This window comes from Lingula anatina, chromosome 2 (assembly GCF_051362555.1).
Source record: "Lingula anatina isolate TDL-2025a chromosome 2, LinAna3.0, whole genome shotgun sequence".
Classification (NCBI taxonomy): domain Eukaryota; kingdom Metazoa; phylum Brachiopoda; class Lingulata; order Lingulida; family Lingulidae; genus Lingula; species Lingula anatina.
Genome location: NC_141768.1, coordinates 29,816,294 through 29,843,621, shown reverse-complemented (window position 1 = coordinate 29,843,621; position 27,328 = coordinate 29,816,294). Strand labels below are relative to the sequence as shown.

At 34.2% G+C, this 27,328-nt stretch overlaps 1 protein-coding gene across 5 annotated transcripts; it reads left to right on the top strand.

The window, feature by feature from the left end:
- Positions 1 to 36: 36 nt before the first annotated feature.
- Positions 37 to 22,244, top strand: LOC106166674 (uncharacterized). Of its 5 annotated transcripts, none has more exons than XM_087006491.1 (15): positions 37 to 241; positions 1,338 to 1,431; positions 1,585 to 1,677; positions 2,527 to 2,603; positions 6,233 to 6,324; positions 8,812 to 8,864; positions 9,808 to 9,902; positions 10,766 to 10,859; positions 11,031 to 11,338; positions 11,645 to 11,735; positions 12,410 to 12,451; positions 12,614 to 12,764; positions 13,241 to 13,384; positions 15,683 to 15,759; positions 19,559 to 22,244. In XM_087006491.1, exons 1-14 carry the CDS (start codon positions 138 to 140, stop codon positions 15,748 to 15,750), a joined length of 1,506 nt encoding a protein of 501 aa, XP_086862617.1. In that variant the 5' UTR covers positions 37 to 137; the 3' UTR covers positions 15,751 to 15,759; positions 19,559 to 22,244. The 5 variants fall into 5 exon arrangements, with proteins under 5 accessions (XP_086862617.1, XP_086862616.1, XP_086862615.1 ...); XM_087006490.1 differs by having other exon boundaries at positions 19,556 to 22,244; XM_087006489.1 differs by lacking the exon at positions 15,683 to 15,759.
- Positions 22,245 to 27,328: the final 5,084 nt, after the last annotated feature.

The following is a 27,328-nucleotide window of genomic DNA, read 5'->3' as shown; positions in this document are numbered from 1 at the left end:
TCCGGATCTCTAATATTGACGTCATGGAATTTTAGTCGAGAAATTTCGAGATTTTAAGAGACTGTGGGTGGAAGTAGTCTACACGGAAGTCGTGTAAATGTTTACTATTTCCATAAGACCCATTTAGACTCTGGAAAATGCCAACAAGTGAAGGCACTTTCGATGTCTTTGCAAAGGCACAACTTCATGGCATTTTGCACAAACGACCAGTTGGACATCAGTCGAACAAATGGTCTAAGAGGTAATTTACACTGATGCAGTCTCATAATTTTTTCTGATAAGCTCTCTGGTTCAGAGTTAATGAACGAATCAACTGATGAATTATTTTAATAATTAAACGTATTTGCGGCAAATGTATGTGGTAATCAGTTTCAATAATTATACACTATGACACTTTTTATCACATATTTGATTCAGTCTAGTAAAATGTAACTTCACAAGACCCAATTTTGGCGGCCCTCCATGATGGATACCTCACTTATTTAATCCCATTTTTTACTAAATCCAAACTTTTTTGATGAGATAAAGCATTCACAGTATTTAGAAAGGTTGTGAAAAAGGAATACGAGTGGACTGTAAGTGGTTTATTGTCCAGTTTCCAAACTAATTTATTTGAATAGCAGAGGCATTGATCAATGTCACCACATAACTTTATTTGATTAGCATTACCAATTAGATACTTACAGAGGGTGGGGGGATACTGCAAAAATACCCAATTATCATAACCAGGTAAATGTTTACCATGTAGTGACTGATTTGCTCTGGGGCCGTAGCAATAGTCGGAAGGTTCAACAGTCCAAAGGTTCTTTGGTCCGAATATTCACTATAGAACCTTTGGACCAATGAACCCTTGATTAAAAAATCGATGAAAATGTTACCACTTTTCGGACCAATGAACCTTCGGACCAGTGAACCTTCGGACTATTGAGACGCCCCCTTTGCTCTCCTGGTAGAATTTTTAAAAATTTTAACCAATGCATAAAATTGCGATTATTTACCATTTAATGTATAAAAACTTTTTTGAAGAATGTTAAGTAATTTGAAAATGCCGAGTTTTGAAAAGTCAAGTAGGTATTTCAGAGGGATACTTTGTCTACTGCCTAAAACTGATACAGAAAAAGTTCTAAAAGGCGAAATAATTAAATCTAATGATATATTTACTGGAAATACTTTGATAGAAATAATCCAGCAATAAGAAACTTATTTAGTGATGATGATTATGATCAGTTTTCAAAAATTACAAAATACATATATTGTCAAAAAGTGTTTTGAAATTATATCCTGCAACCTTTTGAAAAATGATTTACTTGTTCTTTTCTCCTTGTTTCTAATTTTAGGTTTTTTATTGTCAAAGATGGCTTTCTTTTATACTACAGTGAAGTGGAAATGAAAGACCTGAAAAAAAGGAAAAGATTTAGTATTCATCCTAAGGTAAAACACATGGATTTGGTTTTAAAAAATGACCCATTATTAGTCAGAAAAGTATTATTTTTCCTACTGGGAAATAACAGTGAAAGCAGGTTTTAGTCAAACAGATATTACAGTTTCTACCAGTCTGTAACTGTGTTTAAAAATTTGTTTCAGGGAGCATTGCCCCTTGGTGGCTGTACTATAGAACCTGCAAAAGAGCCAGGACATATTCATAGTATACATATCAAAAACGATGAGGACTTTGATGTAAGTCATACAACCAGTAGTTCTCTATTGTGATATTTCTTGTAATACCCTTTAGATGTCTTTGGAATCAGGCACATGTCTAAACTCCAGTGCTTTCTTAGACATAAGCAATAATTCAGGCCTACCCAACTACTGGACTCGGCACCCAATGATCCTGAATTCACCAGTAGATCGGACTGCACTACCCGTTTTCAAGGTGTGCATCAGTACGCGTTTCCAGGTATCAGACGCGACACTACTCTTGCCTAGTACGGGATGTGATAGCGATGATTCTGAACGGGGTTGGAAAGTAGTACATCTCGTCTCAAAATTTGTTCCGGGGTATGATACTGTGAAATGCGTACTGACGCACACCTTGAAAACAGCTTAGGCATTTTTGTATAAGTTTAAGTCCAGCATTTTTTCATGCCCTGTTCAACCATGGGCATTTTACATATATACTTGAAGGCAAAATGTGCCACATACAGTTGTCATTGGGGAGGTCAGTAAAACTGATGTTATGCTTTAAGTAAATTATCAAGAAATTCTATCATTCTTCTGGATGGAAGCTGGACAAATAGTTTGAGGTCCAACACTATGCTCATGGACACCAAACCATGGTGACTTAACTAAACATGATTTAATTATTATCACAAAGTAATTAGATTTTTTAATATACTCTTTCAGTGTTCACCCATAAGTGCCAAATCATATTTTTGTTTTATTCTAGATTTATAAAGTATTTAATAAAAAGGCAGGTTGAGTTAGAAAATTAAAACTAGTTTCTTTCGGTGTCTGTGTATTTGGCCAGCTTAGCTATCAAGGTTTTGTTTTAGAACTTACTGAGTTTTATGTCTCATCTTCAAACAGGGTGTAGTGGTGATTGCAGCAGAAACTGAGATGGAGCAGGAAAAATGGCTAAATGTATTAAGACAGTCGTCTCGAATGTAAGTAATTTACTGAAAATGATATTTGATTTTTTGGTATAGGATAGACTATAGTATATTTCAGCAAAATCAGTATGTGTAACTATTTTAGTGCAAGTTGTAACAAAATCTGGTTGTTGGAAATTAAGCTTAACAGCAGCCAATGGAGGTGTAATTTCTCACTCTTCAATCTGTAGGATGAATGCACAAATGCCTTTGAAAATAACAGCAAACTTGTAAACAAAATACAAGTGCAATTATTCCGTTGTTGAAAGCACTGGCTGTGAGTTAATTACAGACAATTTTTGAAGCACTGAATCAGTCACTGATGTGACGGATTAGATTATATCAGTCAATTATCTCACCTATTTGGGAGAATCCAAGTAAGTATTATTCCCCATCCCACAGCTAATGCTGAGTTATTAAAAAATCAGCCTGTTTGGAATACTTTTCATTAAGTTTTGCTTTTTTTCTGTGTGGAATCCTCCTTTGCCATAAATACATGTAGTTTTTATATATGTGGGCTGATCAGTATATTTAATTGTCCCTTGGGTAATTATAAAGCTATCACTTGCCATATTAATCATCAAGTGGGTGTTGAATGAGGTTACATAAACACACGTTAGAAGTGACTTTGAATTCCCATAGAAATAAAAACAGCTCAGTTTGATAGTTTATTGTGCTAGCTCCCTCTCCTCTGAGACGGCATCAGCCCCTGTTACATTACCCAACCACATAACCACGTAGCTATTTACTTTCTGATCAAGTATATAGAGGACTCATTTTTTAAGCTCGATAGTTATATATTTTTGTGATCAGCACAGATTTTTCGCACTTAAATCCTTACAATTACAGCTAAGAATTGAAATTTAAAATGCACTATTATGTGTTATTCCTCCTATTAAAAGTTTTTTGTAACTGTGCTCAAAGCACAAAGTAGATATCAGCATTGGTGGCAGTGTTGGTTATGCCTTCAAATCCAAAATTGATTTCAACTTTGCATAATCTGTTCTTTGCATCCTTGTCAGTCTGAACTGCTGCTATTTTTGTGTGCTGAGTCAAATATTAAGGTGTTGTCTGGAAAAACTATGTAACTAGCAGCATGGGCCATCAGTTTCCTCGCTGTGTTTATCACTCTTCTTATTAGTCATTCCCAAGTGCAACAAGCCCAAGGTAATTACACTGAATACATCAACCACGCTAAAGAAAGATTACGATCAATGATGTTCCTTTCCCCTTTATAATAAGTGACTGCCTGCTGTCTTTGTGCCATGAATGAAAACACAACTCATCATGTACTTACACCTAGGTTAAACAATTTTGAACAAGAACATTTAAGGTGACTGATAGTAAAAGGACCAAAGTCATAGAAACAAAGCCCTGGGCTTATAAGTTTTTATAAAAAATTAAAACAAACTTCCCAAAAGGCCAATTAAAGACGGGGATTAAGAACAGTGTCCAACGGATGACGCTCTGGCGCCAATTTGAGGGGAAAAATGCCGTTTTCGGTATTGGGATTTTCTCTATAACCAAGACAGCTATTCAAGTGATTCAAAAGGCCTCATAAAGCTGGGTGAAAGCACTACAGCGTGGTACCAGGGAATTGTCTTAAACTATTTACTTTTGATTTTATCATCTTTTACGTTAAATCAGCCCACATTTCAATGGGTTATTCACTTCAAAAGGCGATAACTTTCAAACAAACAATTTCCTCTTAAACCCCTGATATCATGCTGTAGTCCACATTCCTAACAACAATAGGTGCAACTTTTGTAACGATCAGTTGCTCAGATAGTGAGATATACTTGGCAGCGATACACTTATCTCGTCAATATAGAAAGCTGTTAAAACAGCCAAAAACGTTCACAGGTTGGTTAACAGGGCTTATTAGTCAAATGCTTAGCTGGCAAATTTACCTGTTATCGGTTATACGATCAGATGGAACCATTGCTTATTGTCATCTAAAAATATTTTGTTTGGGTGCTTTGAAGGGGCAGAAAATCGTGCTTTTGTTACATTTTCCGACCACTCGTTAGGCATGTAAGCGTGCCGCCGTTTTGATTGACAGCTCTGGAGAGGGCCCTAGCCTTGTGATGCCCCGTAGGGTGTCAAGGATATGTAGAAGGAAGCGCTAACAAAGGCGATTACGTTTAACCGCAATTAAAGAGGTGTGAAGTTGCATTTGAACGTTTCAATGGCTCTTCCTCGGCAATCGAGTAATTTTACCTGAGAGATTCCTTCTTTGTTATCGGCAAAGTGATCAGATAAAACTGTGTCGAGAGCAAGTGTCCGTCACTTGTGTTAATACGAGTTTTTTGACGGGTAACGCTGCAATATTATTTTGCACGACACTTGGTAATCGTCAGATCAACGGAAAAATCCAGTGTTTACTTCATAGCGGCATTTCTCAAAATGCCAGCTAAGATAAAGGGGAGACGCTCAGCTGCACAAGAATCAGCGATAAAAGTGGCTGAGAGAAGGCTTTTGAATAAATATTTTATTTTTACACACATGACACTTAAACCCTATTTGCTTTTTACCTGCTAGCCTTGACTATTCTCGGGGTCTTTTTGTGATTTTCATTTTTGGATACATTTCTGCACGCTTGATCAGTGATTTTGAAATTGTTTTTCTACAAACATCGCAAAATGCAAAGCCGCTAACATGCGTTTTTATTTTTATTGTTTTAATCATGCTGTCAAACCTTGCTTGGATTTCTCTCGTTGGGCCATTCACATCACAATTTTTCGCATGTCTCTCAAGCTCCATGATATCATATCTTGGAGAATAAAATTTATTTTGTCAACATTAGATTTACCTTTTGCAAACGGCGACCAACAATCATTTCCGGTTGCAAAAATTAGCTAGGCAAAAAGTATCCTTTTTAGCGTTTTTTTTATTTATCGATTTTTTCTTTCATTTGTCAATTAATTAAGACGATTCGATTAACTCTTTTGCCCATTTATTAGGTATTCAGAAATCAGTCATCCGTCTAAACAAATAGGACCGGTTTTCCCCAACTACCACGCATAGGTCCAAAATTTTCTTTCTTTCCTCAGGAAATGGACTTTTAACACGAACTTTTCTCTTCCCCATAGTGTACTAGCTAGACTTCTTCGCTGTTAAGCTGATGTAAGACTTATGACCTACTACCGCACACGTAATCGGCTTATAACTCATTAACTGTGCTCCGACCTCCTCATGGCAACGGCCCTTAGTAACAGAGGCGTGGCTTATTTGTCAGCCTGACTGGGGCGCGTGCCGGTTGAAAACTCATCAAAAGACACATTTTGCGATGCAAATTCATAAAAATTATTACATCCACCGTTAGATACTTTTTTGATTAATATAAACACACAAAAAACTCAAAAACACGATTTTAAGCGTATTTAACCCTATCACCGGCCTTAAGGCTCTGTTCTCACAACTTTTAGATCGATCTATCACCGCGGGGAGTCTCACTAGATTACTGTCAGATAATCCCCCTTAAGTGTCTGTCCCCGCCTACTACAAGCTTTAAGGGGTAATTAACTTTCGTGTCCGCCCGGCTGACAGCTATTTAGCGTGAACCCCCAGGGAGTTAGGTCGATCCAATGTAGGTCGATCTAATCTATGAGAATGGGGTGTAAAAGGATACTTTCTTTCTTCAGCACCTGGCGCAATGCTCAGCTGGGAGAAGCCATGATCCAACAGCTTGAAAATCAAGGGCTTCAGATGGCCAGGGAAAAACAGGATTACTATGGTACATTCAAAAGAAATCTATGTGTGCAATAAAGAAATGAGCAATTAACCTTTTTATTTATTAATTTATATATAACAACTTATATGGTTGTGATTTACTATAATCAGCAATGTGCATGAACAATGATGATTGTTTATCTTTCCTAAAGTATAGGGGTAATTTTATTATTTTGACTGCCTATTCTGGAAGAATGTCATAACAGGGCACATTGTCAGTTGATTCCTACCCTGGATTATGGAATGACCTTGAATTATGGATCTTTATTTTCTCAGTGAATTTGTGTCAGGTATGCCTTAGTATTAATGAGAAATATTGCAGAATTTCAGGGAAAATTTCAAGATCCCCTCTAACCAAGGGATTGATCATGTTTTCACAATATTTATGATGGTGGTAGGTCTTTTTGGTGATTGACAACAATATTTTGTACCATATAAACTATAAGGGTTCTTCACATAATTGCAATAAATGAAAAAATATGTAAAAATTCATTTGGAATTCTTGTGATGTAATTGTGTACAATAGGATATGAGATATATTCTTTTTTCATCTGAAAAATGTACTCCTTAACCTTATTCACATGTTCAGGCTCTTTAAATTGTGAATTGACAAACTCCCACCCCCTCCAAAAAAAAAAATCTTCCCATTTCACAATCAGAGATTTGGATTTTTATTTCAGTGTAACAATAGTCTCTACAATATCCTGAAAGAAAATTCACTTCCCAGATTATTGCCATCAATTCCTGAGAAATCAAGAATAATCATGCCTACTTTTTTCTTTGCCATGTGTACCATTTTTTATTTGTATTTTTCACATTTCTTTGGTCAACTAGATTAAATTTATGTTTTAGGCCTCCCACAATTTTGCAGCTGTTTTGATTGTTATGTGAGGTATAATTAAAGCAATCCAATTCAAAATTTTGCACTAAATTCCAATCTTCACATAAAATCAAGAACTCAGATGCATGTTCTTCACAGATGTACTACACCCTTTTGTAGAATTCTAGTGAAATAAATATTAATTAATGTTACTGAAATTTTATTTTCAATTTTTGTTTCTACAGTAAATTGCTTGCATCTTCTTTTGTAATCCTATTTAACTTAAATTCAAAGTTACAAATTCATCACCTCTCGAGAGTCAGTTTTCTCTGCTGTCAACACTTTTTCTAGCCCCCACTGTGCGTGTATAACCTCGTTATTAGAATTTATTAAATGTGTGTCCTGCAAGCAATAAATGGAGGCCTTCCTTTCACATAAAAATTTTAAAACATATCCATGTTTATTTTCCCTAACCCTCTGCAATTAAGAGAAGCAATCTAAGGTGTGGTCCTTTGGTACAAGAATATCTGATCTTCTGCATTATGTAGGTACTGTTTTATTCAGTATAACTATCTATCATACTTAGGCTTCATTCACATGCAATGTCTATTTTCTAAATTCTATTTTCTATTTGCGGTATGTCTTATGATCACGGTCTGTGCCCTGAATATCCCGCGGCGTAATTACTGGCAGCGCGAGCCAGTTACTTATAGTAACTTATAGTAACTGGCTTGCGCTGCCAGTAATTACGCCGCGGGATATTCAGGGCACAGACCGTGATCATAAGATAGCGCGAATAGAAAATAGAATTTAGAAAATAGACATTGCATGTGAACGAAGCCTTAAACTAGAACCCCCCCCCCCCCCCCACACACACACACACACACATTTCATTCCAACACAGACAACACCGCGCATGTTGCAGAGACAAAGTGCCTATACACAGTGCTGTATGAAATAACAATAAATAGGTTCACATGTGGCAAGTGCCTGAAAAATAGTTTGTGTCAGGCCCTATAAAAGGTCACTTTCATGTTGCTGTTTTATCCAGGCTGTGCAAACACAGGCTGTACAAAGTTGAAAAAAGTCCAAGGTGTTCCATAATCCAGTCAGGATTCTTTTTAATTTGCCCATTTTGAATTTGCACTTTATGTGATGAATTTATGTTAATTTGTCTGTTTTATCCAGGCTGTGCAAACACAGGCTGTACAAAGTTGAAAAAAGTCCAAGGTGTTCCATAATCCAGTCAGGATTCTTTTTAATTTGCCCATTTTGAATTTGCACTTTATGTGATGAATTTATGTTAATTTGTAAGATTTTTTTTTTAATCTTGTTAATATGGTAATGTAATGTTATTAGAACGAAATCTACCTGGTGTCTGCTACTTTCATGAACAGACACTGTGTCTGGATATTTTGCCTTCACTTGTGTCTGTTGTTATCATCAGTGTTGCTATGCACTCTCATCGTAAACACTACAAAAGGAAGAATATATTACTTAGACCCCATTCCCAAAGGCAAAAACACCATTGTTCTACATGGATCAACCATTGTGCACTTTTATTATTGCTTTAATGCCACTGCTTCTGTCAGTTTTGTCATATGTCTGTCAATTTGACAGCTTTGCTGCTTTGCATTAACAAGAGATGTAACTGTTGAATTTCTTTTGCAGATCAGCTACAAACAGAGGCTTCAGCTCTACAAGACGAAAAAGAACAAAGAGAGGTATAGTATACATGAAGAGATAAAAATAGATTTATTCATGTATATGGCCCAGGCTATGTCATAGATATCCAGACAATTCTGAGGATGAGCCAGTCTTTACACTGCGGAAAAGAGTGTGTATATGTGATGGCTACCCGTGAGTAGTATCTGTAAAAAATCTTATCTTTTAAAGGTCAGTTGAATCATAAATTTCACAAACCTAGGACTGGTTGTTTTCAAATAGCATGTTCAACATGAATTAATTTTGCAGACAACAAGAGCTGATGATTGTCGCACTACATATAACTACATATAAAATCAAGTAACGAAGTATGCAGCACTAAATAAAAGTCTGTCTGAAATTCAGGGAGATAGTTCTGCTTCTGAAATAGGTTGTTTGTTTTAAGTTGTCAACTACAACAATGAAGAATGCCATGGAAAAATAAAGTATGAAAAACTTTATCCCTCAGTGATCCATCTGTAAAATGGGCAACTTGGAAGTTATGTAGAGAAAATGATATATCTGGGCAGTATACTCAGTCTCCCAACTTAAGAATTGTGTTATCTCAATTATCAAAGTAAAAAGGTCATAGTTGTGACAGAAACTGAACAGAATAAACAAGCACAACTGAGGAAGGTTGTAACTCTTTTCCAGTTTAAAGTTTGTATTTCCAAAAATAAACTTCATTAGTCTATACATTGGTTATTCCCATGTGCAGCCTGAGTTACTGGCTAGAAAAAAATATATTTTTCGCATGTGCATAAACCATGCCAAAATTGAAAACTGTCAATAGCTCTTTTCAGTTATTTTTTGTTTGGAATATCTTCTTTGTTTCTAATCCAGCTGATATAATGCCTCTCCAATGGTCTAGTTTTTAAAAGTTAATAGGAATTTTAAAACTAAATATTTTGCTTTGAAAAATTGATAAGAATTGATTTAATTGAAGTAAACATTATTTCTTAGGAATTGCAAAGAGTAAAAGAAGAGTTAGAAAAGGAAAAACAAGAGTTGGAAGAATTTACAAAGGGTCTGAGAGAGGAATATGAAAAAATCAAAAAGTAAGTATTTTTGTATGTTAACTTATAAAATTATACTTGGGAGGAAAATCAATACTGTTACATGTGTCTGGCAGTTAAGTATTTTAATATTCTAAGTGGTAACATGCTTTATTTTCCCCTAAGCTCCAAATAGTTTGGCTCTCTTAGCATAATTTTGTTTTATCCACAGTCCAGTTAATTGTGGCATTTAAATGTTATTTTAGTGAATTAGATGAAACGGTACAGTTTATGAGGAAAGTGGAAGAGGACTCTCCTAGCATAATTTTGTTTTATACACAGTCCAGTTAATTGTGGCATTTAAATGTTATTTTAGTGAATTAGATGAAACGGTACAGTTTATGAGGAAAGTGGAAGAGGACTCTCCTAGCATAATTTTGTTTTATACACAGTCCAGTTAATTGTGGCATTTAAATGTTATTTTAGTGAATTAGATGAAACGGTACAGTTTATGAGGAAAGTGGAAGAGGACTCTCCTAGCATAATTTTGTTTTATACACAGTCCAGTTAATTGTGGCATTTAAATGTTATTTTAGTGAATTAGATGAAACGGTACAGTTTATGAGGAAAGTGGAAGAGGACTCTCCTAGCATAATTTTGTTTTATACACAGTCCAGTTAATTGTGGCATTTAAATGTTATTTTAGTGAATTAGATGAAACGGTACAGTTTATGAGGAAAGTGGAAGAGGACTCTCCTAGCATAATTTTGTTTTATACACAGTCCAGTTAATTGTGGCATTTAAATGTTATTTTAGTGAATTAGATGAAACGGTACAGTTTATGAGGAAAGTGGAAGAGGACTCTCCTAGCATAATTTTGTTTTATACACAGTCCAGTTAATTGTGGCATTTAAATGTTATTTTAGTGAATTAGATGAAACGGTACAGTTTATGAGGAAAGTGGAAGAGGATAAACAGCACCTGCATGAAACATCAGAAAAACTACAACAACACTTAGAGGTGAACATATTTAAATATTTGATATAGAGGTGGAGCTCTCTGTACCAATGTTCAAGTCAACAAAAAGAATTATAGACTTTTTCACAATACAACAGATATAACATTTGTACATTTAGAGAAGCATTTTGTTTATTTTTGTTTATATATGATAGTTTTTTGTCTTTCTTGTAGGATTTAGCCAAGGAAAAACAAAAGGTCTTAAATGAATTAAAAGAGAGAGAGGAAGTTTCTCAGAAACTAACAGAGGAAAATGTCAACTTATCACAGACTACAGAAGATCTGAAAAATAGTATGAAATCTGTAGATGAAGAGAAAGAGAAAGCTCTTCAAGAGCTTCAGAGACATGCATCTGTCTCAGAGAAACTGACTCTAGAGAATTATAGTTTGCATCAAACATCAGAGGAACTAAAAAACAGTTTGCATTTAATTGAGGAACGAACCAAGCTTGTAATGTCTGAAAAAATGGATGCAGAGATGAAGTATGTAGTGTAATACCTGAAACTGAGAGTGGCTTCAACTTTCTTTGTTGTGAAAATTCATGTTTATATTTTACTTACATATTTTGACTGTGTGTTACTTACAGGCAGGCTGATTCTACATAAGTGCTTTGTATCTATTCAGTTCAAGCAAAACTGATATAATGGAAATTTGGTCTAAGTTCACATGTATATATGATATATTTTTCATATTGAAGATAAATTGATGTATTAGACTGTTAAAGAAAGAGTTGAACTTATTAAATGTGTCAAAGTAAAAATTACCATGTTTGAATTATATTTCTGCAGATTAAAGGAGAGGGAAGAGCAGACAAAGATGTTAGAGGAAGAAAAGCAAGCCTATAATGAGCAAGCAAAAGAACTTCAGGAATCTATCAAGGTACAATAATTTTTGTCAATAAGACCAGACAAAAGTGAGATATGGTTAAAGAAGGTTGTGCATGGGCACTTCAGAAAATTTAGTGTCACTTGGGATGGGACTATCTTTATTTTTATTTATTATTTATATTATAATTATTATTATTTTTTTTTGTTATTGTTGTTATTATTATTATTATTATTTCTGGGGGGGGGGGGGGATTCTGATTCTTTCACACTTCTGCTCTCTCCAGATAAGGGAACTTGAAACTTTGAGAATTGATAGATGTATTATCAGAATAATGCATGGGCCTTTAGGAATTTTAATAGGTCTGGGTTAAGGGATGATTTCAATTTTTTCTTATTGCTTAAAACTTTGGGGAATTGATAGACCTGTTATAAGGTATGGGCACTTCAGAATTTTTTTCATTAAATACATTTCATTGATACTTTTACATCACCATGCTTAAGGCATATTTTTTTTATTTTATTAATATGATGTTTACTTTCAGTAGTTAAATATATTTTTAGTAGTTATATATAAATTATTTATCTGGATTGTTTTCTTTTGAACACTTTTGATTTAGCTTTAGATTTCTGCATGCGTAAATTTACTTAAATATATTATCAGTCATAACTGTTGCTTTCAAATGATTGCTTACATGGTTCCTAACATGATTGTGATTATTTTTACAGGACCTTATTTCTCAAAAAGAAACTGCAGAAAAGGAGTTGAAGGTAGGGCCAATATACTTTTTTCCCATCTTGATTGTTCAAATGAGGTTTGGCTAAATGTTATTTTTGTATCCAGCATTATTATTAGGATTAACACTAACATACTTATGAGAAATAATAGAAACTTAATCACCACTATGATTATTACGTTTTTTCTTTTAACAGGAAGAAGTACAAGCTAGGATTGAAGCAGAAAAGCAGCTGAAGCAAGCGGAGGAGGCTCTGTCCAGACTTGGGAAGGCTGTAATTGAAGGAGGGAACAAGTATTCAGATGAGACCAAGGAAGAAATGGTTACTGATGTTGCAAAGCTGAAAAGTGTGTTTTTATCTTAATGCATTGAATCTTAGATGTATGTTTTGGAGCCATTTTCAGGGATGTGATTTTTTTTTAGGTTTTTTAACTTCATTTTGTAAATTTTCTGGGATATCTGCACACCATCATTAATTTCCATGCTCCCTCACCCCCACAAATCACATCCCTGCATTTTAGTCTCAAAATCTACTGTTGCTAATTTTTTGCTTGCATAAGTTAACTATAGTTTTCTGAATATAATGTTTCTGTTTCATTATTACCTTTTTTCTTTCATGAATGTAGCAAAGAGATTAAGTCATAGTTTTGAGAAAATGGCTAAAACTGTTGTACCCAACTTATGAGTATTGTCATACATGTCTTAGAATAAGTGATGAGTGATGTGTCCCATCCATCTGTTGGCTTTACAAAATTTATAAGTAGTTATTACTTTTATATTTGTGATATCAGAAGCTTATTTTCTTAATGTTATTGTTTTCAAGGATACTTTGAAACTGTTGCGTCGGAACAAAAGATTGAGTGTCAAATGCCAATCATCATGAAGAATGCAGTGTATGCAAAGAAGAATTATATGAGAAGGGCCCAAACACTGAAGCTAAATAGAAAGAAGAAGGCAAGATCAACAGGTAGGAATTGCGCCTTTGTAAAATATATATTAAATCTATGGATGAAATGATGACAATAAACTGTATTTGTTGCTTTTTTTTCAATTTAATTGATAAATCAGAAGGAAGGGGAATGTTCAACAATTTATCTCTGTGAAAAAACAAAAGGAATACGTTTGGGATGGTTTCTTAACACATATTTTTTTCATCATTTGTGTGTTAATTTCATTTGCATCAGAAATATCATGTAGCTTTGTTGGTTCCCTCTTCATTTTTCACTCCATGCCACATACTGTATAATTTTTATGTACAGACACAGATGTGTCTGTACATATTGCCATCACCTGCGTCTGTCGTCGCCGTCGCCGATCATGTCGCCGTCGCTGTCGCCGTCGCCGTGCACTTTCAGCGTTAACACCATAAGTGGAAGACAGTTTTACTTTTTGGCTTTATATTTACAGAGCTGACTAATATTCATAAAACGCAGGTCAAGTTCGAAAATCAGCATGATCGGGCCATTATTGTAGAATTTATGCTGTTTTTTTTCACTTTTTAGCATATATGCAACACTGTTAACACATTTCAAGGAAAACCGATAGGCCTGTTGTCATGAAACTCACAGGAGTAATCAGTCTTACTAAAACGCAGACCAAGTTCGAAAATCGGCATGATCGGGCCACTATTTTAGTAGTTATGCTGTTTTCAGCATATATGCAACACTGTTAACACATTTCAAGGAAAACCGATAGACCTGTTGTCATGAAACTCACAGGAGTAATCAATTTTACTAAAACGCAGGTCAAGTTCGAAAATCGGCATGATCGGGCCACCATTTTACTAGTTATGCTGTTTTTTACACTTTTCAGCATATATGCAACACTGTAAACACAATATAAGAAAAACAGATGGGCCAATTGTCATGAAAGTCACAGGAGTGGTCAATTTTACTAAAATGCAGGTTGAGTTCGTAAATCAGCATAATCGTGCCATTATTTTAGAAGGTATGCTGTTTTTTCACATTTCCTCAGATTCAATTTTTAGGCATGTCAACAGTCTCATTATTAAACTAATAAGATATGTGAAAGTGTTTGTTTGACATTTCCTGCATCTTTACAACATTGTTAGTTGATTTTGTAAAAATGATGGTAAACATGTTATCGTGTATTGTGTAATAAAGTTTCAAAAATGGAAATAAACTCATATCATTGCAGTTTGTCAGATTCAATCATCCACTATGTTCAGAATCTCAGAATGGAAGAAATTGGACATTTAACACTGCTCTGTTGATACTTTTCTCATCTCATCAATTTTCTTAGTTGATCATGTAAAAATGGCAGTAAACTGTTAATTTTGTTTTATGTTAAAAATTGTTAAAAATGGGGAAAAAAACATTTCAGAACAGTGCTGTCTTGTTTACATTTTGGTATTTCAAGTTGTGACTTTGAAGTTCCATGGGCCTGAAGACCTTTGCTAGTCACATTTTCTGAATATCCATGATACTAATATTTTTTTATTAAAAATTGATGGTCATTATGCTGTTAAACATTATGTAACATTGCATCAAAATTTGAAAAAAAACTATTTTGGGCACTGCTCCCATGATTACCTTTTAAGAAAAACCATGTCACTTACTGTTCTCAAACTTACAGGAAAGAAACATGGGACTAAAATACAGCTTCAGTAGGCAATGCAATCTGCCAGATAAACAGTTTTTTTTTTTTTTTTGTGAAAATTTAGTTTTTCACATATTGGCATTTTCAAGGTGTGACTTTGAAGTTCCACAGGCTTGAAGACCCAGGCTAGTCACATTTTCTGAAAATCCATGATACATATATTTTGTTATTAAAAATTGATTGTCATTATGCTGTTAACCATTATGTAATATTGCATCAGAATAGAAGAAAACACAATTTTGGGTGCTGCTGCCATGATGACCATTATGGGAAAACCATGTTACTTATGATTGCCAAACTTTCAAAAAAGAAATACAGGACTGAAATGCAGCCTGAGTTGGAAAAGCAGTCTAATTGACTTCTTTTTCTGGAAGTTTTACATTTTCAAAGTGTGAACTTGAACTCCCATGGGCCTGAAGCTTTATGCTTGTTTCACATTTTACTTACATTGGTATTACCTGTTGAGCATAATTAAAATTTGATGTTGAATTTGCAGTTTAACATAATGTACTTTTGCATCAGAATTGACAGTAGCCTATTTTGTTATTTCCTGCTTTTTGTCTGTACATTTGACAGCTTTGCTGCCTTGTTTTCTATTGAAAATGAAAAACCGGCCTTTATTACCAGCACTTCTTTCCACTTTCAGTACTTAGTTCTAATCCAAATGAACTGTCTCCACTGATGAAAGGTTTATTGACTGATTTAAGTGTATGATCAGGAAAGGTAACGGAAAGCCCCAACCATTTTAACTGTGACCTAGCATTTTGTTTTGGCTTCTTAACAGATCTAGGTATGCATGGTGATGATGGAAGAGGTTCTTTTGGGGTCAACAGTTCTTTTGGGGTCACAGTCTTTGCATGTCTTGGGACTTAAATCATTAATTTTTTCCTGTAAAATTGGTGTTGCAGTCAGTTTGATGCTAGGAGGACCTAAGAGTTTTCTCTTGATATAAAATGATACTTGCAAACAGTGTCAGTTGATGTTTTGCCTAGTCGTGTTTGCAGTACAAATAGAATGTTGCTTGCAGTTTTTGTAATGGCTAGCTGTCAAGCCTGTGAAATTCATTATTATATACAGACACTGTATGGTTCTGTATATATATTCTGATCACTGTACCTGTCTTTGTCATCGTCCTCACTGTCATTTTCTGATATATCTGGCCCTACAGGGTAAAAACCTTTTCAAAAGACGATTGTCCACCAACGTAATTATTTTTCATTTCTTCATGCACAGCCGGGTTGTTTGCCCAAGCTGAAGGGCACCTGTGTTATTAGGGTGATGAAACTTCAGTCAGGAGAGCCTTGCTGATAACAACCTTGATTGGAGCAATAGTGAATCCCTTTGAGTGGGTACTTGCAATATACAGATAACAGTTTCCACATTTGGCTGATTTAGATGATTAATAGATAAACTTTACCTGCTAGCTCTTTTCCAGATGACTTGCGGATGATCTGAAGAAAAAAAAAATTATTGGTTCATGATTATTTTGTAATTGTGCCAAACATTCAAATAAAATTAATGTAAATCTTGGGAGTCTGTAGGCCTAATTTTTTCATGACAACATGCAACAGGCAAGCCTGTGAACAGCTTCATTATGATGCTGCTTTTTTGTCAGTTGTTTCACTTTCAGTGTCATCAATGACTCTCTTTAAACGAGGCAAAATAAGTCAAACCAAGTTCTCATCAGTAATATCTGCCCCTTGTATTGTACCAAATGATTACCTCACTATCAAACATGGTTTGCAGAAGGAATGCTGGGGTTGATATAGCAGAGGCATCTTTTGTAAAACTATTATTTTTATTCATGGATACTGTATCTGATCTGATCAGTCAGTCTGTCCATGTCATTGCCATCGCTGTTGCTGTCCGACACGTGACATTCGTTCCATAACTACCAAACCGTATTTTTGTTTTACTTAAAATTTGCTGAGTGGCTTTGTTTGGTAAAGAGACAGGTTGCTTTCAAAAAATCAACATGATTGGTTTACATGAACGGTATTGTTTTGGTTTTTTGCACAATTTTGGTGACATTGGCCCCGTAACTGCCATACCATATTTTATTTTACTTTAGATTAACTTGTTAGCTTTGTTTAGTAAAAAGGCAAGTCGCTTTTGAAAATTAGCATAATAAGTTTACATTTATGGTAATTATTCTGGTTTCTGTTTAGTGTCTGTATATTTGTCAGCTTTGCTGTTTAGTTCACATTTTGACATTTTCAGTGTGTGGTTTTGAAATCCCATGGACATGGAGCCCTATGCCCAGCAGTGTCGGGGGGGGGGGGGGGCTCTTTCTGAAGAAGTGTATCTTTTACCATTAAACCTTTGTGTTCTTAGATCATTTATTACCCGGGGCGTAGCTTTTCTTGGCAAAAGGACACAGACCTGTGCTTGTTACATTTTCTGAAAGTCTGTGTTACCTGTAGTAAATGATTTAAATCAGTGGTGATAATGCTGTCAATCATTATGTGATATTGTGTCAAAATTGACAAATCATTTTGTGCATTATAATGTAAACAAGAAAAGAAAAGCAGTGTTACTTATTTTTCTCAAGAAATGATCCCAAGTACTAAAATTAAGGTATTAACCTGATTTTTTTTTTTAATTTTGTGAAATTTTCATTTTTCACACATTAGCATTTTCAGTGGCTTTTATATCCCATGGGACTGAATTCTTGCTAATTTATAAATGTCCATTTTACCTGTAGTACATAATGTTAGGGTGGTTTTGCTGTTTTAAAGCATTATGTATGTAACAGTGCATCCAAATTGAACATTTATTTTGTGCACTTTTTTCTACATAATGTGTGAAAATTTGACAGCTTTGCTGCCTTTTTTCCTGTATGGTGTCTGTATATTTGCAAGCATTGTTGTCTAGTTAAATTTTCTTTTTTTTTTTACCCTTTATTGCAGGTCTCCATTGATATCATGTCCACTATCACCCAAACAAGTCGTTGGTGCCATTACCATTTCTGTTGATTTATAATTCTTGTGCATGTTATCTCCCATATAAACATTATATACTTTGACGATTTAAATTCATTTGAGTTTTAATATGATCAATATTTAGTTATTGTCATCATGATAGCTTTTGCTTTGTAGAATTAGTTTTGCTCTGATCGTTAAATGCTTGACATTGCAAGTTGTTTTGTGACACATTTATGTAAAATGTGCACATTACTTTCATTATGAAAGGTTGTTACCTTTTGAACTTAAATATTCATGTAAAATGATACACATTTAGTAAACTTTGGTGGCATTTTATGATTTTCAAGGGTGAAACATGAGACAGGATTTTAAAAGATTTATTCAGGAAATGAAATTTTTGCTGATGCATATTTTAACACTTTATATAGTTTTGTGTTTATAGATGATTTTTGTTTTAACAATATTAAAATATTGTTTCATTCTTGCTAAATAACATTTAGTGAAATAAAAACTGCACATAGTTTTTACTATATATATAATAAAAATTTTTCTTTTTATTATATACAGACACTTTGTATATAATTTGTATATAATCTGATCACTGTGTCTGCCTGTGTCGTCACCATCTGTCACAGCTGTCCCTTTAAAGGGCCACTTCATGTGATTTTCCTGCCAATATTAAGATATTCTCCTCCCGCTTTTGAAAATCCCCCACAATCATATTTATGTCCTGTAAAGCTTCTTATATTTCCCCAATTCGGACTCTAAAGACAAAACCGTTTTGATGAAAGTTTATTTGAAGAGTACCTTGTGTCATTATTATCTTCTCAGCCTCTTCAGGTAGCCATTGTTAGGTTGTATTATACACAACACAGATACAAAACACCCTGTCATTTTTTTGTGTGCAAAAGAGGCAATTTCACCATCTATCTTACCTAGATGTCATTTTTGTTTCTTTGAATTTATTTGTTTTATGTCTGTATATTTGTCCTCTAGTTAGAAATGCTACTTACAATAATTAATCCAAATTAATAGATGGTTAATAAGAAATCCACACAATTATTAATAATCATCTATGACAGTTACCTATACCTAATCAAAAGTTGGATGTGGATTATCTGGTAAGACTAATAGTTACAATAAGGGAAGATGAAGAGTAGTATCACCTTCACGTAAAGGAAATAACTTTCAATAACATTTGCACTTAATGATTGATATATGGCAAATAATAACCACATAATATGTGGACTTCATCAGAGTTTCACCTAATACATATTGTCATAAGTGCAAATTTCTTTTTTATCCCTTACCCATGTAACCTTAATATTGAGAAGTTTTTTTAGTTTTATAATAATTATGAAAGTTTTGCGATTTTGGTCTGTAAAGTGAATTCACAGAGTTGGTAAAACAAGTGTCTGTTTGTTATGAGGCTTGTAAACTTTAATACATGATCTTTACTATATTATTTTTTTACTTTATTATTTATAATACGTACTGTATTCATTCATTACACAGACTTTCAGTTGAGTAAACACACTTTTTCACCTAATTCCCAATTGTTTTTGTACATTTAAAATCTGTGTGAATACTTTCAGCAGAAGAGCCAGCCAGTCCTGCTGGGGACCTTGCCTTTCTGTACAATGACAATGGGAATCTCACCTCTTCCGAGATCAAACGTGCTGCTACCTTCATGGTCAGAGATCCACACATACGACAGTCAGCTATGGCAACATTGGGTCACTTTTAGTCTCAGAGTTCTCCATAAAAAGAAAAAGATATGAGGTGCACTGATGAGTATCTTTCTCTCTTTTAATTATGCAGCGTAGAACTGCGATCATTTTAATAGTCACAGAATTAACAACCTAAACACAGAAGTTTTCCACAACTGTCACACCTGTTAATAAAAGCAAAAAAAAGCAAGCAGTATTTTATTGATAGTAATAGTATAATGACTAATTGCAACTTCAGTAACTGTAATATGTCTACATATAGATAGATAGATAGACAGATGGCCATCTTTGCTACGTTCAAATTCATAAGAAGTAATAGTACGCTGGTATTGTCAACTGTTAAAGGGCATTTAATACTAGAAATCATCTTGCCATGAAAATGTAGTTCTTTTAATACTCAGGGAAAGTAATGGCATTTTTTTTTTTTTTTTTTTTTTTTTTTTTTTTTTTTTTTTTTTTTTTTGTATTGCTGAAAACTCTGGAAACTTGAGTTTACTTGAAGAAATGCACTTTTTGTGATTATACTGCTATACTTTCTTATCTTTCTGGTGGCTCTTTATAAATAATTATCTGTTAAAAAGGTTTGTGCATTTTGTGATAATTTTTGCACATTTCTTTAATTATATCCAAGAAATGAGTGGTTGTTAGAGCAGTTTCTGGACAAAAGACAAGACTCTCGAGAATGAGATGTCTTCTAATTGACAAAAGTTTGATATTCTTGAAAGGTATTTGCAAAGGGATTATGAATAAATACTTTATAAAATATTTGGAATCTTTTTTCCACTTAATTAATTTTTTACAGCAAAAAAATCAAAATGACTGATCTTCTTAAAAAAAATAATGAAGTAAGTATTTGTAGTATCTTTTGTAATATACACTACTAGTCATTTCAACATTAATTTATTGATAACTGGGGAAATGGTTGAGTTTGATCATAAAGAATATAATCAAACTCATTGCACATTTATGACTTTATATACTTATATAATGCAAGTGTAACTGGCAATGACGATTCATATAGGTTAATACTGTGCTGTTGTGCTGTTACATGTCTGTTGATTTAACTTCTAATCTAGATTATGCAATGTGATCCTGAAATTTGAATATCACTTTGATACAAGATAATTTATATTTTCATATATGAAGATTTTTCACTCATTGTTACAGCCACATACATAATTGTTCATATAATGTTAACCATGGGTTTTTTCACATAAAATATAAGGTACAAAATGGTCACAGTGTTTAGATATATTATGTTAATATATTTTATTATTTATTAGCTTGCATCCTTGTAAATTATTTAATGTGTCAAATAATATGCTATCAAAAAGTTTTAAGTTTGAAACCTGTTGAAAGATTTATTTAAATCAAAAATTAAATAACAAGTTTTTTTTTTTAAGGATAAAGTCCCAAATTGAACTATTAGCTTTTTGCCATGGCTGAAAATTTGTCCAAACGTTCCTAAACATAAATGCCATTTCCTATGAGAAATATATGCATTTGTTATTTTACAAAGTTATACTCACTTTTTCATGATGTCTCAACCAATTAATACTAGATTAAAATGAGTACATGAGTGTCAGGCAAACTATCAGGTTATCTAACATCTGTCAAGTTGCACTTGAAGAATTGTGCTTAAATAGATGCATTTCTTATTTCGAAAAATTTACGTTGAAGTTGGAAGATTGCTGAACTTGAATTCAATAATCAGTGTTGCTTAGTTCAGGAATGTTTTTCTTTCAGATAAATATATATATATTTTTTAATTTATGATTTGCAATTAAGAAATATTTTTTTCTGTTAACACTAAGTGAAATGTTCAGATAATCATAACATTTTATTATCGTTATTACTGATTTGGGCCTAAATTAGTGCAATTATCATTTCATTACTGACAGTTACGAGACCTTGGTATCTGCTGATTCCTTTAATATGATATTTTTTAGTAAATTGGATGGTGACAACTGTACATGACCCGTTATTCCAAAGACACATGGGGATGCTTTGTTTCATCTTTTTATATTTAAGGTTGTCAAAATATCAGCAGTACTTTTAGTTTGGCTCACTTATATCTAATATTTCATCTTTTAGGCATAGTAAACATCCGTTTATCTTGTAAAGAGCTTTTTGTGTGCAATGAAAAGAATATGGTAAACTTTTCAGTAAAGAACAAGTGTTGTGATCAAATATATTTTACTTTATATAGACTGCAGTGTTTTGCTTGTACTTTTTTAATAAAAAGGAAATTTTAGAGCAAAAGTATATGAGGGAAAAAAGCATAAAAATATTTCAATAATAATTGTCATGCACCTTTTGTTAACATCTTGTTATTGGAGTTGTTAATGCTTTGGTAGTGTCATGGCTTTACAGGCAAGAGCATAATATATACATATATATAGTAAGCTTGTTTTAATAGGTTGTGAAATGTGGACCTCCAGAAAGATTCACATTTACAGATTACTTTTGAGCTTTTATATCCTGTTGCAATATATGAACTGTTGTTAAACAAATGCAACATATTTTAAGGTAGTAATTAAAAAATAGGAAATCATTTTCTGGTTGTTGTTTAAAATCCATGTATTCGTCTCTCATATTCTCAGTTTGCTGTAATTGGCCCACTGAAATGGAAAAATTCATATTCCAACCTGAACGGTCGCAAAAGCAGTTGTGACAAGCCAATCTGCTCAATTTTGTTTCAAAAATTCAAGTTAAATTTTAAAAAAAAATTGAAAAATAATAATAAATGAATAGATAAAGACAAGGTATGCAGTGGCGGATTTAGAGGGGGGGGGGGGGTCCTGACCCCCCCCCCCCCCCCTTCGATTTCTGGTCCCCTCTTGAAATTAGCATTGTGTCTAGCTGAATCATAGTCCTAAACCGTACCAAATGGCACTGTTTGCCCTCTAAAATACCAAAAATTTCCAAGGCCCTTCAACGGGCCCCGAACCCAACGACATCTGCGGACACCCCCTTCAAATAATCCTGGATCTGCCCCTGGTGTGTACATGTTTAAAATGGCTACATCCCTACACCGTTACTCAAATATTCCCATTGGTTAAAACATCACATCCAAAACACAATTCTTAACTTGAATCCCGTGCTGTAACACTTTTCGCAAAATAAAAAAAAATATAATACATCCCTGCAGCCCTACTCTCGCACACCGATTACTCCTACACAGCACAGAGCTAGAGTTACATCCAAAACACAATTCAAGATTTTAAAGTTATCTGTAATACAATTTATTCAAAAACATGCTCCCCCCCCCCCTTCTCAACCCAGAACTGACACTTAAAACATGGTCGATGTTTCATTTTAAATTTTATGTGCAGCTCTTCCATGCATCTCTTGTTTGTGATTTTTTGAAGAAATGTTCTTAAACTTAAATTCGTTCCTCAATAATGGTCATGTTATTTATTTATTTACTGGGTTTGTTTTTACCAAAAATAAATAACGCGCCATAGGCTTCTATTAATCAGGCACCATTCAGTTCATTGAATTATTGAATAAAATAGGAAAAGAACGTTTAAGCAAGCCAAAAGAAATGATATATAATTATAGAGCTATCAATAAGAAGAAGGCATTTGTTTGATAACATGTTAAGCATAATGACCATCAATTTTTAATAATGAAATATAACTACCATGGATATTCAGAAAATGTGACTAGCCAAGGTCTTCAAGCCCATGGAGGTTCAAAGTCACACCTTGATAATGCCAGTACGTGAAAATTTTAATTTTCACACACACACACACGAAAAAAATTAACCAATGACACTGGTTCTCCAACTAAAGCTGTATTTTTGTGCTATAATTCTTTCCTTTGAGTTCCATATTTATATCCTTAATAAGCATGGACAAAATGGCTATTTTGTCTATGCATCAAAGAAGGTATTTCATCCTTGCAACTGTCACATTTCACAGTATTGCAGTGCGCATTTGAGGGTGGTTACAGTGTAAATGGTTTTAAATGTTTTTCAAATAAATACTTTTATTTATGATCTGTATCTGTAAAAGCACAAAACTGAAAATTAATTGAATGTGTTACTTTTGACAGCTATTGAATAAAATACAAAGTTAAACCAAAGAAATGTCTGATTTTAGTTATTTTCCTATACTTATATGTATATTTACAAATGAAGACAAATTAAATCTAGTATAAATTGCATGTGTTTGTCGAAACCCCAGCCAACCTTATTTTTTGGCATTATTCACCACCGAAACAAACTCTCTCAATTCAAGACTTTCATTTTTTATAAATGACTTATTGTATGAGATCGTATACTTCATCATCTTTGAGTAATATTTCTTACGTACTTGCGGCGGGCAAGTAACGCCAATAGGTATTTCGAGCCCGACACTGACTTGGCGCCAAAGAATACGCTCGGACTCCGACCCCCTCCCCCTAAAAATGGATTTGTGCCCAAAGTTTCAAGAGAGGCGCATAGTATTTTTTGCATTTATCGACATTTATGTAGCATTTGTTTTAACAAATTTATTAAAATAAATGAATGTGTGCTGTTGAGGTATTATGTTTTTTTTCTACTTCTGCCATATGAAAATACGTTTGCCTACAACGTTAACAATTCTTGGGCCGACCTATTCGAAGGCAATTACAGAAAGGATCTTAATTAGGGCTTAGAAGTAGGGGAATGATCAGACCTTCAATTACCCATTTTTCACAATCCCCCGTTATTTGATTGACATCACAGAATAGGCTTCATCTTTAAGTAGCAAAACCACCTATTTTACACACATCACACCATTGAAATAGAAAAGTGATTAACGGTACATGTTTCATCAACTGTTAATTCTTTAAGTCCAATACTTAATTGACTTACCCTCCATTTTCGGAGGGGGGGGGGGGGCACCACCTGTAACTCTCTGCCGTCTATCCATGTCCCCGCCTTGTGTTCTTGCTGCGTAAAGGTATCTCTAGCAGGTATTGAACAGATAGTCTAAATATCGCTTACATTAAATTCCATGTGGTAAAAATGAAAACTCCACGCCAGTCAGAACAAATATGCCTCGTGTTAGCTGTGTGTAATATCATGTTAAGGTTATTTCATCATTTTGGCTTTCGACTTTTTTTACTTCTCACCCCTACCCCTGAACCCGTTGAGGCAGATTGTTTAACTCCATCTTCAGCGAAAAGTATGTACTTTTTTATTTTGGTTATTAGAGACTCAGTCTTCTGATAAAATGTACAATGTCCTCTTCATTATATGGTTGTATTCTTTTTGTTAATTTTTTTAAATAAAAGACCATTTGGGTAATTGTAGGAGATGTAGATTATCAAAACGTGACGGTTTTTTTTTCAATATCCAACTAATTAGTAAGGAAATTGAAAGAAGGAAAGAGAAATTGTTGACTATCAGGCCTGTACCCAGCCATTTCAAAGGAGAGGGTGTCATTTCCTGGAAAAGTTGACCTTGTTGACCGTGTTCGACCCCCTCTTTCCGGCTACAGACCTGTTTATTTCGGTAATTAAAGAACATAAAAGATCACAGGATCTGAGAAAGGTTACTCCCTACCCCCCCCCCCCACACACACACACACGCGCGCGCGCGCGCGCGCGCGCGAAAGTTTTTTAAACCATGCTAGTTCTGAACAGTGAAAAGGGGGACTATATGGAGCCCTGTATGCCATCTTCTTTCAAGCAAATATAAGAAATAGTTAAAATGTTTAAGCAAAAGTAAAAAGTAACTAAAACAATAAATCACACCAAGTTAATCATCCTTTCGTTATCCTTTCTCCTTGCAAAATCAAAGCAACCAAAAAACTGGACAACTCCACATAGCCTATATGTTTATAACAAAAAATGTATTATCACTTTATCTTTATTATCATCGTGTATAAGAAGAAATGAAAGTTTCTTCAAAGTGCATTGTGGATCAATATATATTGTGGATAAGTGTTCTAGTGTACGCAGACAAAGTCGTCCAATGATGGCCTGGGGCAGGTTAGTAAACTCAAGAAGTTATAAATCATTATAACTTCTTGGTAAACTTCAGGGCCCCGTATCTTGAAAGCATCGCGCGAATAGCGATATCACATAGAGGCTACACTGTATTATATGGGGCGAGTATGGGCGAGTTATGGAATCGAGACGCTTGCGCACGGTCGCAATGCGCGATGCTTTAGAGATACGGGGCCCAGGTTGATACCATGTCAACAAGATGGAAGGACACTGTCAATCATAATTGGGGGAGAGGCATGCGTGGTTTCTATATCCTCCGAAGTAAATGCGTGTTCTTTCTTTTTAAACAAAAAAGTTAAGGTATGAAAACGCTGATTACATTTCAAACGTAGGTGTATATACAATACAATTATGAAATTTGGGTCTTACTCTCATACGACACCCTCGCGTCCAAACTGACAGGATGGTGGCGACAGCAACGTCCCCAGCCGACAATCTACGATTGGAAGTCTTACAGTAACTTATAGTTACTGGCTCGCGCTGCCAGTAATTACGCCGCGGGACATTCAGGGCACAGACCGTGATCACAAGATGTACCGCGAATAGAAAATAGATTTTTAGAAAATAGACTTTCCATGTGAACGAAGCCAAAGGCAATGTCTATTTTCTAAAAATCTATTTTCTATTCGCGGTATCTTATGGAACCTCTAACTCAAGAGGAGTTGCAATACTGGTTAACAATAACTTTGAATATAAAATTGAAGAGGTTGAGAAAGACACTAGCGGAAACTTTATTGCTCTTAGTATGACAGTAGATTAAAAAGACATTTCACTCATAAATCTGTATGGTCCCAATAATGATTCACCTGAATTTTTCTTAAAAATACACGAGATAATAATGAAATTTGGAAATCAGGATCATATTATTTGTGGGAACTTTAACTTAGTATTAAACCAAGAGAAGGACACGTATAACTATAAACATAAAAATAACCCCAAGGCCTCTAATCAGCTTTATACCTTAATGGACTTGCATAACTGGCATGATATATGGAGGGAAATGCATAAGGAAGTTAGACAGTATACATGGCGGCAGCCTACGCCTTTCAAACAGGCGAGGTTAGATTATTTTATTGTTTCCACAACCATTACAAACTTTATCGAAGATAGTCAGATTATTCCAGGTTATAAGAGTGACCAGTCCATTATTACTCTGGACTTACAGTTAAAAAGGAAAATTAAACACGGAAAAGGTTTTTGGAAATTTAATAACTCCCACTTATATGAAAGTGAGTATGTCGATATGGTAAAGCAGATAATCAATGAAACTATCTTAGAGTATGCAGCAGCGCCCTATAATAGAGATAACATACTGAATATTGACAGGCATTCTTTACAGTTAACTATAAGCAATGGGCTATTTCTCGAAACTCTTTTAATGAAAATTAGGGGGAAAACGATTGCTTTTGGTGCTAGGATAAAAAAAGAAAAGAGAGTCTGAGGAAAAACAAGTGGAAAACACTATAAACGATCTAGAGAATGATCTTAAAAATGAGGCCGAATTAGACAAAAAAGAAGAAATTCTTGAAATGATAAATAAGGAAAAGATGAAACTGGAAAATATAAGAAAAATAAAAGTAAAAGGTATAATGATAAGATCAAAAGAAAGATGGATCGAATACGGAGAAAAACCATCAAAATATTTTTTGGCACTGG